Raw genomic sequence first — 15970 nt, forward strand, 5'->3', positions numbered from 1 at the left:
CTGTTTCCTGGTCTCCTCTGTGGGAGATTTCTCCCCTCTTGGTTGTCAGTCCTGGCACTCAAATTTATGCTACATTTATTAGGACCAAGCAGTGCCCACTTTTGGATGTATTATAAAAGATATTTTGATAATGAAAACCACCCAAATGAGGAATTTAAAAACCCTCTATGTTGCAAACATCCAGACACCTTGACAGCAGATATGAAATGCTTCTGTAAAAAAAACAAACAAAACAAAAACAAAAACAAAAAACAAAAAAAGGAAAAAGGCAAAGAAAGAAGGAAAGAAAATTTAAACCTAGTTTTTAAAAACTTGTATTTATCAATTTTCTCTGGCTTTATTACAATGTACACAATTTGCAGAAATCTATTTTATCAGAAGGTGCAGATCACAACTGCTGTTATCTTTCTCTTAGGGGATGCATACGTAGTAAATAGAGCAAATGAGGAATAATTTTTACCTGGTTTTTTTCTTTTTTTTTTTTAATGTTTATTTATTTTGAGGGAGACAGACAGAGAGTGAGTGGGAAAGGGGAAGAGAGAGAGGGAGACACAGATTCTGAAGCAGGCTCCAGGCTCTGAGCTGTCAGCAGAGCCCAACACAGGGCTCCAACTCATGAACCATGAGATCATGACCTGAGCTGAAGCCAGACACTTAACCGACTGAGCCACCCAGGCACCCCTATCTGGTGGTTTTCCAGTTTTTTAGGTCACCAAACTAGCTATATGACCTCAGGCATTTCACTTTCCCTCTCTGGATATCAGTTTCATTATCTGTGAAATGAGGGAGTCAGACCAGGTGACCTCTGAAGTCTCCTTCTAACATTGTTTGGATCTGTGACAACATGTGGCCAAAGAAAATGCTGAGTGGGGAATATTTCTAAAAATAAATAGGAGATTCTCAATTTGCCTCAAAATCATGGATTACAATCCTATCTGTAAAGAATATTTTTGAAACATAAGACCCCAGCATAGCCTAGTGAATTGCACAAAGAAGGTGACCCACAAATGCGTAGTGAATGAATGGACAAAGGCACCTTCCCTGAGCATCTTTTGAGGAAACAAGGCTAACGCCAGTATGACCAATGGTCAGTGAGAGAGAATAGAAAATTCAAGAGTTAGGAGAAGAAAGAAAGGGCAAAAAGGAGAGTGAGCAAGGGAGAGGGGACAGGAGAGAAAAAAATAAACACACATAAATAGTCAATGCTGGTTAGTCGCAGAAGTTACGTTCTATAAAGTCTCCTTGAACAGGGAGTTAATGAATGCAGGGCTGTTTCTGAGAGCCTCTGGTCACAATGTTTTCATCAACCAATCAAGACATAATCTTGTTTTGGGACACCTGGGTGGCTCAGCTGGTTGAGCGTCCGACTTCAGCTCAGGTCATGACCTCAAGGTTCATGAGTTCGAGACCCGCATCGGGCTCACTGCTGTCAATGTGGAGCCTGCTTCAGATCCTCTGTGCCCTCCTTTCTCTGCCTCTCCCCTGCTCATGCTCTCACCCTCAAAAATGAATAAACATTAAAAAAAAAGAAATGACTTACAAAAAAAGACATAATCTTGTTTTATGTGTATTTCTAATTAAAGACACCTTCTTTAATATACATTGTTGACTCACTTAACATTGAACTCACAGCCAAGAGCACTATAACTTGTGCCTGCAGGGAGCCTACTGAACACATGTATTTTCTCTATAAGGCGCACTGCAGCCATCCTGTGCTTAGACAACACAGCACTGCTACACTCAGGGGCCATGTTAAATAATGAAATGAACAAGTAGCACAAAAATGTGAAAAACATGGTACTAAATAGACCATGAAAAAGACCCTTGTTTACAGCATAAGAGCGAAACAGTAAGGCAGGGTGTTACCTTGATTGACCTCAGGTGAGAACAGGTGTGTACAGTCATTCAAATTTTTTGCTACTCTATTCACCTCCATGAATGACTGCAAACGTGCTCTGGGTATTGGTTTGGGGGTTACAAACACATTTTAGCAAGCGGGCACATAAAGAATTTCTAAAGGATGAAGACTGACAGTATGTATATGTGTGTGTGTGTGTGTGTGTGTGTGTGTGTGTGTGTGTGTGTGGAGAGAGAGAGAGAGAGAGAGAGAGAGAGAGAGAGAGAGAAGTAAAAAAAGAAATGCATGAAATGAGGAAATGAATGTTTCGCTCGAAAGAGCTTTGGAGTTCACGGTGGGGTCAGGCCCTGCACAGAGTGAGGAGAATAGTGTTACCATGTTGCTGTACCCCTCTCCCCACACCCTTTTTAATCCCAGAGACACAAAGATGCTTCAGGCAGGACTGGCTATATAACTTGCAGAACTCAGAGCAAAATGAAAATGTGGGGCCCCTTGTCCAAAAATAATTCTTTCAGATGAGCTACAGCAGAGCATTAAACTGCACATGTGGCCCTTCTGAATGGAGGAAGGACCCTAAGCACCCAAATAGGTACAGGCAGGAGAAGCAGGTCGTGGCTTCAGGCCCCCAGGGAGGCCTGAGTCCGGTGAGGATATGTGGCTGGTTCAAAGAAGGCACTTTACCCCACACTACACTTCTTTGCCCAAAGCCTCAGGTCTTGTCTTACTGTCTCAGGCTGGGCCTTACCCCACACACCAGCCCAGGTCAGGCAGTGCAGAAAAGCCCAATTTCTTCTCCTTCAGTGCAGATCCACCTGGCCCCAAGTTACAGCAAACACCATAAGAGCAAGAAGGGTTGACTGGGTGATTTCTATCTAAAATAAAGAGTAGAGGGGCACCTGGGTGGCTGAGTTGGTTAAGGGCCAACTTTGGCTCAGGTCATGATCTCACAGTCCGTGAGTTTGAGCCCAGCGTCAGGCTCTGTGCTGACAGCTCACAGCCTGGAGCCTAGTTCAGATTCTGTGTCTCCCTCGCTCGTGCTCTGTCTCTCTCACTCTCAAAACTAAATAAACATAAATTTTTTTAATAAAGAGTGGAGGGTCCCCAATTTTTTGTTCCTTCCTTATCCAGAAAACCAGAATACAGAAACTGCCTCTGTGTTCACACATTTACACACAGAAATGCGTGTGTTTCTTTGAGGCAAAGACTCTTTCTAAATTGTCTACAATTCAGACTTTAGTAACTTATGCTCCAAGGTGAGGAATGGGGGTAGGAATGACGGTGGGCTTGGGGTTAAAACAAGATGCCATTTCACACCCATCAGACCAGCAAAATTTAAAAATCTGACAACACTAAGGGTTGCAGAAATGGAGACTCACATAAGGTTGGAGGGAGGGTCACGGACTAGAGAATAGTTTGACCGCTTCCAGTCAAGCCAAAGACGTGCATGTCTTACTGGCCAGCGTCCCTCTTTCAGGGAGATACTCCAGAGTAATTCTTGTCATGTGCTGGGCACATGACATCCATGCGCATGGATGGTTAGGGTGTTTATAAAAGCAAAGGACTAGAAATAACAGGAATACCTATTAGTGCAGAAGCTGAGGAGAGGACCTGCACCAACATCCCTGTCAGTCAAAACCAATCCATCAAGCAAGCTTCCTCTTTCACACATACCTGCCCAGACCATTTCTTTGCTCTCAGATGTATATCGTGCACATCAGCTCCAGCACCATTAGCTCATGCCTCCTACCTGACTACATTTGTATTCCAGAATCACATGGGGCCTTCATGCTTGCAGACCAGTAATTCTCAGATTTTTTTGTTTCAGGACCCCTTTACTTTTAAAAACTATTGAGGGCTCTGAAGAACTTTTGTTTATGTGGGTTATGTCTGTCAATATTTACAGCATTAGAAAATAAAATTAACATATTTTAATGAAAATTAACTATATTTTCAATGTTTATTTATTTTTGAGAGACAGAGACAGAGCGTGAGTGGATGAGGAGGAGAGAGAGACAGAGACAGAGACAGAGAGAGAGACACACACACAGAATCCAAAGCAGGCTCCAGGCTCTGAGCGGTCAGCACACGATGTGGGGCTTGAACTCATGAACTGTGAGATCATGACCTGAGCTGAAGTCGGATGCTTAACCGACTGAGCCACCCAAGTGTCCCTAACTATATTTCCAAGAACAAAAACACGGTGAGAAGAGCAGCATTGTTTTATACTTTTACAACTCTCTTTACTGTCTGGCTGCATAGGAGACAGCTGATTCACATACCTCCTTCTGCAATCAACCTGCTGTGATGGTTATTTTGGTAGATGCCTATGAAGAAAATCTGTTTTGTAGTGATAACAGTGAATTTCTAGGTCTTGGGGACTCCTAGGGTCCTTGGCTCACAATTTTTAAATCACTGTTTCAAGTCACTCTCCACTCTGCCAAAGTTGTCTTACACACAAACACCATCATGTCATTTCTTGCTTCCTTCAAACTGTCAATGGCTGTCTATGGTCCAAACTCTGCTCATAAACTCTTCCCATTTGGCCATTTCAGTGCCTACCCAAACTCTATTACTGCTCTATCTTATATACTGAGAACTCTGCCCACCACTGGGTGCGCACCTGTCCTGCTTGTTCATGTCTCTGAGCCTCGGCCTTCCTCCTGCCATAAGGACTCCTATGCATCTTTTACAAGTCAATCCAAAGGCCACCACCTCCTCTAGGAAGACTTCTGTGATTTACCCTTCTCTTAGAGTTTCCTCTTTGTGTGCCTTATTATTATTATTTTTTTTTGAAGAGGAAATAGAGGTAATTCAAGTGCATGAGATTAAATTCCAAAAAGATACACTCTACAGTGATAAGCAGACCTCTCTCCCACCCAGCTATACCTTTCTCTCCCAGGAGAAAAGCACTTTGATAGGCTCCTTCTGCCTTCTTCCAGAGCTGCTCTAGACATAAGTAAGCAAATCATTTCTTTTACCCAAATGGTGACATACTATATATACTGCTATATAGTTGCTTCACACCATATTTTGCACAGCCTTCCATGCCATCAAATAAAAATTGGCCTTGTTTTTTCAATAGTTGCCAATTACATTTTTCAAATGTACCATAACTTTTTTTATCTAGTCCCCCATTGACAGGGGATATGTGTGGTTTCTGATCTTTTGTTGCAGCAAATATCCTTCTACATAAACCAGTCAACACACACAAGAGACACTGTAGCATTAATATCTAGAAATGGAACTGCTGGGCCCAAGGGAATGTATATTTGAAATCTGATAAACATGGCCAAACTGTCCTCCAGAAAAACCATTCTAAGTTACCTTCCCACTGGCCACGCATGAAAGGTCCTGCTAACCTCACCAAACAGTGTTATCCAACTTTTTCATCTCTGTCAATGTGGCAGATGAAAAATGATATCATGTTCAAGTTTAAGTTAATATTTCTCTAATAAGATCAAATGTCTAGAGTTGTACTGTCCATATATGATAGCCTCTAGGTATATGTGGCTGTTGAGGCTTAATTTTAATTTATTAAAATTGAATAAAATTTAAAACTCAGCTCCTCAGCTGAACTAGCTACATTTTGAGTGTTCCCTAGCCACCGGTGCCTAATGGCCTCTATAGGAGACAGTGAAGATACCATCACCATAAAAAGCTCTTCTGGACAGTCTGCTCTAGACCTGTACTGTCTAATGACTACCATGAGCCATGTGTGGGTACTGAGCACTTGAAATGTGGCTAGTCTGAACTGAGATATGTTCTAAGTAGATAATACACACTGAATTTCGAAGACTACATATGAAAAAGAGAATGTAAAATATCTTCTTAATTTTCATGTGGATAACATGTTGAAATGCTAATATTTGGATATACTGGGCTAAATAAATTGTTACAACGAATTTCACCTGTTTATTTTTCTCTCTTTCCATGTGACTACTAGGAAATTTTATATTATGCATGTGACTCAAATTCTATTTCCATGGGACAACAATGCTCCAGAGAGCACAGTGCTCTGTTGAGACTTGGATTTTAGCATTTTTCTTTGTAACACAGAAATAAGCGTGTCACTACTGCTATAAAAAGAAAAACAGCTCGGGGAGCCTGGGTGGCTCAGTTGGTTAAGCGTACAACTCTTGATTTCAGCTCAGGTCATGATTTTGGCTCAGGTCATGATCCCGCCATTGTGAGATCAAGCCCCACATTGGGCTCCACACTGGGTGTGCAGCCTGCTTAAGATTCTCTTTCTCCCTCTGTCCCTCACCCACTCATGCTCTCTCTCAAAAAGAAAGAAAGAAAGAAAGAAAGAAAGAAAGAAAGAAAGAAAGAAAGAAAGAAAGAAAGAAACAAACTCATCAGAATCTCTTCTTCTTCCTCGCCCTTCCCCACCCCATGCAGAAAGGGTGGGAACAAAAAAAGAAAGGGTGTGATGGTCCCGATGACGAACCATCAGCCCTGGAACAAACCAGTGCACTTCCCACCTGGGCGGCCACAGACAGGAACCAGTGGCATCGCTGACCCTGAGCAGGGACTGATTTCCTGGTGGCTGTTAAAACAATGCACCAGAGAACAAAGTGCCTTAGAGACTAAGAATAGAAGAATGGCTCCAAATAAGATTTGCAGGACTCTGCAGGAACAACCCTGTACCCACCCTAACCCGCCTTCCACCCTTGATTTGGCCTGGCCCCTTGGCTTGATGAATGTCCCTGTCTCAGCCCCAACCCTCCTGCATTCTCAGCAGTCTGTGCACATAGTTCTGGGTGATGACTGAGGGATGGAGTGGAAACGGGAGCCCAGGGAAAGCAGGGACAAGGGCTCTGCCCTAAAGAGCTCAAACCGTAATGGTTCTACAGTGGAGACATGGCATACGTATTTTTGTCATCTGTGTCTTTGACTTTGGATGTGAAAGTCAAGAAAACTCAAGTTTTGCAACATGATCCATAAATCTGATAGATCAGAATGACACTGTTTTCTGACCAGGTACTGAGGGAATAAGACTTAACTGTATCTGAGCATAAGTTACCTGCTTGGAAGAAAACATTATAATTATTATTATTATTATTATTATTATTATTATTAGCTATGTGCCTTTGAGCAAGTGAACTAAGCTTTCTGGGTCTTAGTATTATCTATAAAATAAAAGGGTTACCAAAGAAAATGAAAACACTAACTCAAAAAGATAGATGTTCATGTCTCTGAACATGTTTATAGCAGCATTACTTACAATAGCCAAGATATGGGAGAAACCAAAGTGTCCATCGACAGATGAAGGGATAAAGAAGATGTAACACACACACACACACAGAGGAATATTACTCAGTCATAAAAAAAGAATGAAATCTTGCCATTTGCAACAACATGGATGGAGCTAGAGAGTATAATGCTAAGTGAAACAAACCAGACAAAGAAAGACAAATACTGTATCATTTCACTTACATGTGGAATCTGAAAAACAAAAACCAACAGACTCTTAAATAGAAAGAACCAACTGATGGTTGCCAGAGGGGAGGTCATTGGGGGGGATAAGCAAAAGAGGTGAAGGGGATTAAGAGGTACAAACTTCCAGCTATAAAATAAGTCACAGAGATGAAAAGCATAGCATAGGGAACATAGCTGATAATATTGTAACAATGTTGTACGGTGACAGATGGGAATGATGATTATCATGCTGAACACAGAGTAACATATAGAATCGTCAAATCATTACCTTGCACGTCAACTACACTTCAGTGATAATTTTTTTTAATAAAAATAAATAAATAAAATAAAAGGGCTAGATTATATGAGCTTTCCTATCTCATCCAGTCCAAAAGATTTGTGATCTTATGCATATGCAAACAAGATATCACAACACCTTCATCCTTACTGTCTCAGTCACTTCAAAAACACCTTTGTGGGGGGGCCTGGGTGGCTCAGTTAGTTGAGCGTCTGGCTTTTGATTTCAGCTCAGGTCATGATCTCACGGTTTGTATGATCGAACTCCATGTGGGCTCTATGCTGACAGCATGGAGCCTGCTTGGGATTCTCTCTCACCCTCTCTCTCTCTTTGCTCCTCCCCCCACTTCAAAATAAATAAATAAACTTTAAAAAAAACCCACTCATTGGGCCAGCCATTAAAATGAGCCAAACCCTATGCCTGACACTGGCATACAACTATGGAAAAACCTCTCTTCCAATAGATGAAGTCCTTAAGAAGGGAAGGAAAGAGGAGGGGAGGGAATAAGAATGAATACTCACAGCAGAGTTCTTTACTCAGGGCCACCTGCCTGCACAGAAATTTTCACATCTCTGTGCAATTTTCTGAAGAAAATATTAAAAAATGGATATGACCTCCAAGAAGCAGAGGGCTAGTGATTGATAGAAACTATGATAAGCAGGTACCATGCTAAACTCTTAGTACATGATGGGTGATCGAAGCGTTAGCACCCAAGGCAGTGCACGAAGTGTATGGGAAGGAACACATGAGGGATGCAATCTGGACCTTCCTTGGTGCAAAGCCTACCTCTTTCTCCATATCAGAGATGATCTCTTTGTGCATAAACTCTCTCCACTACTGTGCCTTCACATCCCTCACATCAAAAGATGATAAGCATTTAACAGGCCAAAATAGTATGCCACTTGTTTGACCTGGGATGACTGTACCAGCCCAACCAGGAATTGGAGGATAGAAGGAGATAACCTTGTATGAAATATTCATCAGTAGTCAGCACTCCAGAGGTACCAGCAGATACTCATTCATTAGGTATTTATTTAGGACCTACCCCATGCCAGGCCTTGGATTAGATGTCCTCATCACCTTTGTCATTTATCATGACTGCACTTATCTTCCCCCAACATGGCAGAATGCTGCACATAAATGCAGGTTGAATGACTAAATAATGATGATCCCTGTAGTGGATTAATTTATTCTTCAGCAAACTTTTATACTCTCTCCTGACCTCCATGGGTTGCTACTGTGACTTGTTCTGGCCAATGGTATAAGGGTGGAAGGGACAGAGTACCAATTCTGAGCCTAGTTTTTCAGGGACATCAAATATTTCTGTTTGCTCCTCTGGGAGCTTCTGACTTCCACCGGGGAAGAATATATGTGTGGATACTTAATGGACCCGTGTGAGGCAGACCGCCCCCATCAACCTGCACGCCTATAAGCATAAGAGCGAATGCTTGCTATTGTTTGCCACTGAGTTGGGGGTAGTTGTTACTTAGCAAAAACTGACTGAGATGGTCTCCTTGACCCACATCCAGAGATTTCAGGCAGAGAGTGTTCTTGGCTTCTCTTCTCGTTAAGGAGGGATTTCAGCAATTGGATTATTTCATGGCTCTCTCTACCCCATTTTCTCTGGGCTGGTAGTGTCCCATTCAAAAAAAGACAGTAGGTACTACAAAGACCCATAGTGTGGGTATCTTGGCACCTGGCACAGAGACAGGCCCAAAGGAGGTTCTCAGGCACTGCCTGGTGAATGAAAAGGTGGGCAGACTATTCATTCTTGTGGGATGAGCACTGTGAACACCAGTAGCAGGCAGCAACCTGGGCCTCGGATGCTCAGAGACACCAAAGTGCAGGAAGTGGACCTGGGGCAGACACCATATCACTTCAGACCACATGCAGTAGACCTAGATGTGTTTACTATCATGTGTTTTAAGAAACACATTAGAGCACTGAGTGACTGCAGGACTATTCCTCTTTAGAATGAGCCGAAGTTAAAAAATAACAAATAACAACTGGACAATTTAAAGAGAAACAGTAAGTGAAAAATAATAGTACAAGTAGAATATGGAAATGAGAAAAATTTGACTGAAGTCTAGGAAACACTGACCCAGCTCAAGTCTCATTTTTCTACAGATCACAACTACGATCATAGCTAGCATTTTTGAGCACTGACAAGATGTACTGTTTTAAGGGTTTCACAGGTATTATTTTATAAACTCCTCATACTAACTGAGGCAGATACTGCCATGTATCCATTTTGCAGGTGAGGTGATTGAGGCTCAGAGAGGTAAAGAACTTGCCCAAGGTCAAGCGGCAGTGAGGGTTTGAACACAGATGGTTAATCTCCAGGATCCAGGTTCTTAAAGGAGATGTCTCCATTGGAGAACTTGGTACCCAGTGAGGTTCTTCATTACCCAAGGTTAACTGCAAAACCTAGACCTTGAACCCCAAACTCCCGACTCCCACCCAGCTCCTAATACTGCTCCATGAGAAGCAAGCGCTAATGACAAGAACACCTGGGGTTTCTGGCCGGGGCTGGGTGGGGTCTGCAAGAAACAAGGGAGACAGGTGGTAAACACCACAAGGAAGACTTGGAAGGGAAGGGCTGAAGACATAAACAAGGTTGCCAAACAGAGGCAGATGCTCAACAGATGCAGAGGAGCTAGAATATGGACAGAATTATTCAGAAAAAGAGGGCCGACAGAGCAAGGCTCGGCCCACAGGGGCTGCTTCCAGAGCTCTTCCCAAGAGACCCACCCACCCTGGTCAGCATCAGGAACTGGTTTCCCTAAGTGACATCCACATAGTCTATATTTAGGTCCTAAAGTCACCCATTGTTTCTGTCTTGGTGGACACTCGGGGTCACCACCCTGACCTTGCCCTCTCCGAGTCATACCTCTGAGTGTTCTATCAAGAGAGGCCTTTTTAGGATCTGGTTTGAATCAGCTTCCCCTTTCATGACTCCCCTTGGTGTTCTGCGCAAGCTGTAAAAACATGGCTGGAATCAGGGTTTTAAAATGAAGCACTGACTAGGGGTGCTTGGGTGGCTCAGTTGGTTAAGCATCCGACTCTGGATTTCGGCTCAGGTCACAATCTCATGGTTTGTGAGGTCAAGCCCCGCATCAGGCTCTGCACTGACAGTGCAGAGCCTGCTTGGGATTCTCTGTCTCTGTCTCTGTCTCTGTCTCTCTTTCTCTCTCTGCCCATCCCCTGACTGTGCTCTCTCTCTCTCTCGGAATAAATAAACTTAAAAAACATGAAGTATTGACCTTCTGTGGAGTATGCTTCCTTTCCCCCACAAAATCAAACCAGGGTCATGTTCATCTCTGTAGGTAAGATGTTTCACAGCCCTGGTGTCGCTAAGCCTTTACATACTCAGGCTTCATGTCCCTAGTGGCCACCAACATTCTACGGTCAATAAGACCTGGGACATGGATCACATTTGCTGAGTGCTGGCTCTGTGCTAGGCACTGTCATGAGTCATTTCACTTATTCCTCATGACAATCCTATAAAGTAGGCACTATTTATTATCCCCATCTTACAGAACATAAAACAGATTCACATTTGGTAACATGCCTAGGATCACATGGTTAGTAAGAGGCAAAGTTGGGATACAAACCTACATCTGTGTGGTCCCAGAACCCATGTCCTTAATCATTACACTCTACCATTTCCCCTCCATTGCAGAACTACTTTGGCCAAATCTCAGAAGATGGATTTATGAGATTTCTCCTCCATAATCTCCGTAATTGGATTATGGATTACGAGGTTTCTCCCGTCCCTTTCTCTACACCACATCCGCTTACCAATTGACCCTCCCACACCCAGCCCCAATTCCTCCAGACTCTTTCTCTGGGGACTGTCAGAACCAAGAAATAAAAATTTATTCAGTAATAGTTTCAAGAGCAAAATAAAGGTCAACAGTCACCCAGCCAGTTACATTTTAAATTCCTGTTGACGTCCTTGGGAAATGTATGTTCAAATGTACTCATTTAACTTCCAAATAGGAGAGATATGAGGATTCTTTTTTACTTTTTGTGGAAGATATTTGCATACCTTAGATTCATGTCAGAACTAAAATGAGTTTAGAGAAATTTCCATTTGACAGGTAGGGAAGCTGAGTCCAGAGAAGGTAGTGATTTGTCTAGTTGTCTCTTAGGTAGCCGCTAATTGGATCGTAGCAAACATCCACTAAAAGGGGCTGATTTGCCAAAGGATAAGAAAGCAAAGTGTTACTGAGATGCTGCAGGTGGATGTGGAAAGGGCCCCATAATGGAAATCCTCATGTAGCACCTACTGGCTATGAATGTCATTTTTGGATCCATTCTGCCTAAGCTTGAAGCCTGACCCACTGCTCACCAGCTAGGTGACCTTGAGAAAATTATTTGTCCTCTCTATATATCAGTTTTACCATGCTGAAAATAATAATAGCTGACTGTATAGTGTTGTAGGAATTTTGTGAACATGGGTAAGTGCTTACTAACGTGAAAAGTATCTAATAAATGCCAGCTAATATTGTATTATTTTTATTTATGTTGCATTAACTATCACTAAACTGTCCTAAGTCATTTTAAATGCTCTCAATTTCTGTATCTCAAAGACTCAAAAATGATTCTTTATCAGGTTAGCCAACAGCTGGATGAGTCAGATGGGAAAAGAGAAGAATGACAAAACCACCCAAATCACAAGAAAAGATTAAAAATGTATGCCTAGAATAATCATATATGAAAGTTGGAATTAGCACTACAAAAATCAGTCTCAGGATTCCGGTGAGAGAAACAGAAAAAGCAACAGACATTTTCTTTGGAAAACAGGGGTAGCTTATCCAAAGCTAAACACCTACCCACAAACAAAGAACAGGGACAGAGGGAGTAACCCATCAGGCCTCCTAACCTACTCTTTAGTCTATAAAATGTAACATTTCCAGACGTTCCTTTAGATATAACCAAACCAGGCACCAACACTCTTTAATGAGAACACCAGTGAGTCTGAATCTCCCCTGATAATATCTGACTTCATCTTCTCAATGATGAACACATTGAAAATACCGAGACTCACTTTAAGGAAACCTACAAAAAAGTTGTTCCAAACAGAATGAACTTCCAAAATTGACTTCAGCCATCTTTCAACCCAAAGGAGAAGAGAAGATCTTGGAAATACACTTTTAAAAACTCCCCAAACAAAAACACCACAGGCCAAATGCATCCTTTCCCCCCCCTTTTCCCCTCTTAACTGAAAACACATCTCTTATAAAAATTAAAATACTAGCATCCTGGAACAAAGAGCGAAAGTCACCCCACACCCTACACACACACTCTCCTCCAATCACAGATGCTAAAGGAAGCCCTAACAGCCAGGCACTCACTTAACTCACTATCTCCACCAAGCAACCATTTGTGGTCTTAAACACAACCACACAGCTCTTTCCTGATTCACACTAAAGTGACACAGAAGTCCCTCTCCATCATCCCAGGTGCTTTGAACAGCAGCTCCTTGCTCATTTTCTTGGGAGGTAAAAGGCATTTTCGCCCTCCCACACCTCAGTTCCTGGCACCACCCAGCCAGGCAGGCACGGGTGGGAGTCGGGAGCTGGTCCACCCCTGGCTGGCTCTGCCGCAGGGAGCTTACCTGAGCCCGGACAAAGAAGCAGCACCACACCATGGGGCACTCCGACCTCATCCACGCAGAGTCCCCCGCCCCTAACTGCAACGGAGCCCAGCAGACGGGATTCTCTGAGCTGAGCAGAGCATGGTTTCCCTGAAGGAACTCCTCCCCGCCACTTGGGCTGCATGACAGGAAGTGACAGGGGGCCATCAGTTAAAAGTGTCAGAAGCTGAGACCACATCAGCCAAAGCTCCCCACCTCCAGCGGTTTCCTCGCCTGCTGCTGCTTTTTCAGAGCACTCTGCCTTCAGGCATTCAGAGGCACACCAGAAATTCAGCGTCTGGCTGGCAATCCCCAGAAACAATGCTCACTGGGCCCCCACCTAAAGCCATGCTGGGCACTCCCGGCAGCTCTAAAGAAAGAGTTCGCTGCTAGAATCTTGGGCCTTGAGTCTGGAGCTTTGCAGACCGAAACCCAAACATCAGTCTGAGATGGAGAGAGAAGGGACGCTGGGAGAACTCTGTCTTCAGAGCGGAATCAATAGTCCACTTGAACTTAACCCAAGAGGTAGCAGCCCAGCCCAGGACACAGAGCCCTCACTGAATCCCAATTTCATAGCAACTAATAAATGAGAGTGGTGATAAATACCACACCCATCCGTTTCTTTTTTCTTTCTTTTTTTTTTCCTGAGACAAATCTTCTCTTCAGAGTCCCCTTCAAAATAGCTGCCTCTGGAAACCTCCCTTTCCACTTTTGATGTGGATCACAAAAGGCCTTACTGCTTTTCTCAGAGTTATTATGGGAATAACTCATGGCTGAAAGTTCTCATTTTATGAAACGGGGTCTTTTCACAAGGATGAACACCTTGCCCGGGTCACCTGCTTTTTACAAAACCCAGACTCCTTGGGTGACACAGATTGTCTCACAGCGACCTGCAGTTTCAGGTGAAAACCCCTCTCCACAAACAATTCAACACCCTCACCCTCCTTACGTGGTACCAGTGGGTCTCAGATCCAAGGAGACATAATTCTGGTGCAGCTTTCCATGATTTGTTTTCAGTTTTCAGTTTTCTAGTGGAGTACTATTTGATCTGCAACTCTTAACTGCAAAGATTCAGGCAAAGGTTTCCCCGAGGCTGTCTTACAAATGCACAGACTTTTAAGAGCCTGCACTTGTCTCAGCCCTGAGCAAAGTGGGGGACCCAGCAAAGAGAGAACGAGCTTCAATCCAAGACTCAACTCTAGAGCGGACAAGAAAGCAGGCTCTCTCCATCCTCACGCTGCAGTGACCTGGTGCCTCACAGAGGCCCTCTGAAGAGTGCATTTGGCCCTGCAGACGTTACAGAAGAAGGCACTGGGCTCTGGAAGCACAAAGATGAACCACTGATGATCAGAGAGCGAATTAAAGGCTGCCAGGGTTTGCAAGAAAAAATACTGAGGGGGCCAAGAAATAGCTGAGCTGAGCAAATGTATTTTTTATGGGGACAAAGTCTGGGAAGGTGTCTCAGAGCAGGAGACACACGGGCAGAAATCTGAGGGGCTTTCTAGGTAGAAGAACTGGCAAGGGCAACAGCAGGAAAGTGCAGATCCACGGGGTGCTTTGCAAGAAAAGCAAATGCTTTGAAAGCACTGCTCTGACAGACTTGGGTCTTGCTTCAAGGAGCCTGAAGGTGTCCTATCTGTTTGGAGAAAGAAGGAAGTGAAATCACCGTGAAAAAGCTCAGCCCTTTCAGGCAACCACCTGGGTCACCTCAAAGCCCACATGTGGTGAGCCCACATGTGGCACTCAGGAAATACTTGGCGATGCATGTCAAAAAAACCCCCCAAAAACAGCAGTGCCCACAAAAGGTGGGCTTCAGCTCAGTCTTGGGATCCCCTATTTACAAAAGTCTGACTCCACAAAGCAAGCCTGGGGTAGGTGGTGGCTAGTCGGGGAGGGAGGGAAGGCGTTCCTAAAATGGCCTCTTACCCTAGCCTCCTGCATAGAAAGGGGTCTGAATTCTTACAGGCCTGTAAACAAGCTGAGATTAGCCAGCTCTGGAAACAGCTCAGCTAATGAAGAATGTCAATCTCCTGAGGACCCATGGAGATTCCCAGAAGCCCAGCCACTACTCTGCTGGAGGATTTTCAAACAAGCCACTTAATTGAGCCCCAGAAACCAGGGCCAGGATCACCCCAATGAGGATCCAAAGGAAATGTGAAATGACCACGGCACACTAGACTTTATTTCTTTTCTAGGGGAGGAGGGCACATTCACATCAACGGATCTGAGAATGATGAAGCCTGACTTCTGGCTGCTGACTATGAATAAGAAAGAAGAACCGAAACCCGTGGGCTGCAGCACTTCGTGGAAGAGGTGGAACTTGAGTGGGTCCCAGGGCAGGTAGCAGTGAAGGAGGCAGGAAGGGCAGGAGAGCCAGCAGGTGCCCTGGCAGAGGAAAAGGAAGGAAAGAACAGGGCACGGCCATTTCCTCTCACAGCCCTGCTTTGACTAGAAGCAAGAAATTGGTCCACGCAGAGGGCACCTTGGAGGAAACTTTCAATAATAAGATGCTCCTGCTGTTCAGAGCTCAAGTTCATTTTTAGCTTTATAATGGCAGCTTATAAAGGAACAGTAAATTGGGTTTTCTCTCCATGGCACCTATGATACTACCAAGCATTCAAACATGTTTTTCTACTAATTTTTAAATTTTAATTTTTTTTAAGTTTATCTATTTATTTTGAGAGAGAGAGCACAAGCAGGGGAGGGGCAGAGAGAGGGAGAGACAGAATCCCAAGCAGGCTCCACGCACTGTCAG

The 15970-nt window shown here is 43.7% G+C and overlaps 1 protein-coding gene across 6 annotated transcripts in view; it reads right to left on the minus strand.

The window, feature by feature from the left end:
- Positions 1 to 15970, minus strand: part of ARHGEF3 (Rho guanine nucleotide exchange factor 3) — a 305486-nt gene that overhangs the window by 165203 nt on the left and 124313 nt on the right. The window contains exon 1 of one of the 6 annotated variants that reach the window (XM_042929711.1): positions 10465 to 10605. The exons of the other annotated variants lie outside the window; for them this stretch is intronic. Coding sequence (XP_042785645.1) covers positions 10465 to 10527 — 63 coding nt within the window. The 5' untranslated portion in view covers positions 10528 to 10605. Of the gene's footprint in view, positions 1 to 10464; positions 10606 to 15970 lie in introns of those variants that run through there. 6 annotated transcript variants of the gene reach the window in all.

This window comes from Panthera leo, chromosome A2 (assembly GCF_018350215.1).
Source record: "Panthera leo isolate Ple1 chromosome A2, P.leo_Ple1_pat1.1, whole genome shotgun sequence".
In the NCBI taxonomy this organism is placed as follows: Eukaryota; Metazoa; Chordata; class Mammalia; order Carnivora; family Felidae; genus Panthera; species Panthera leo.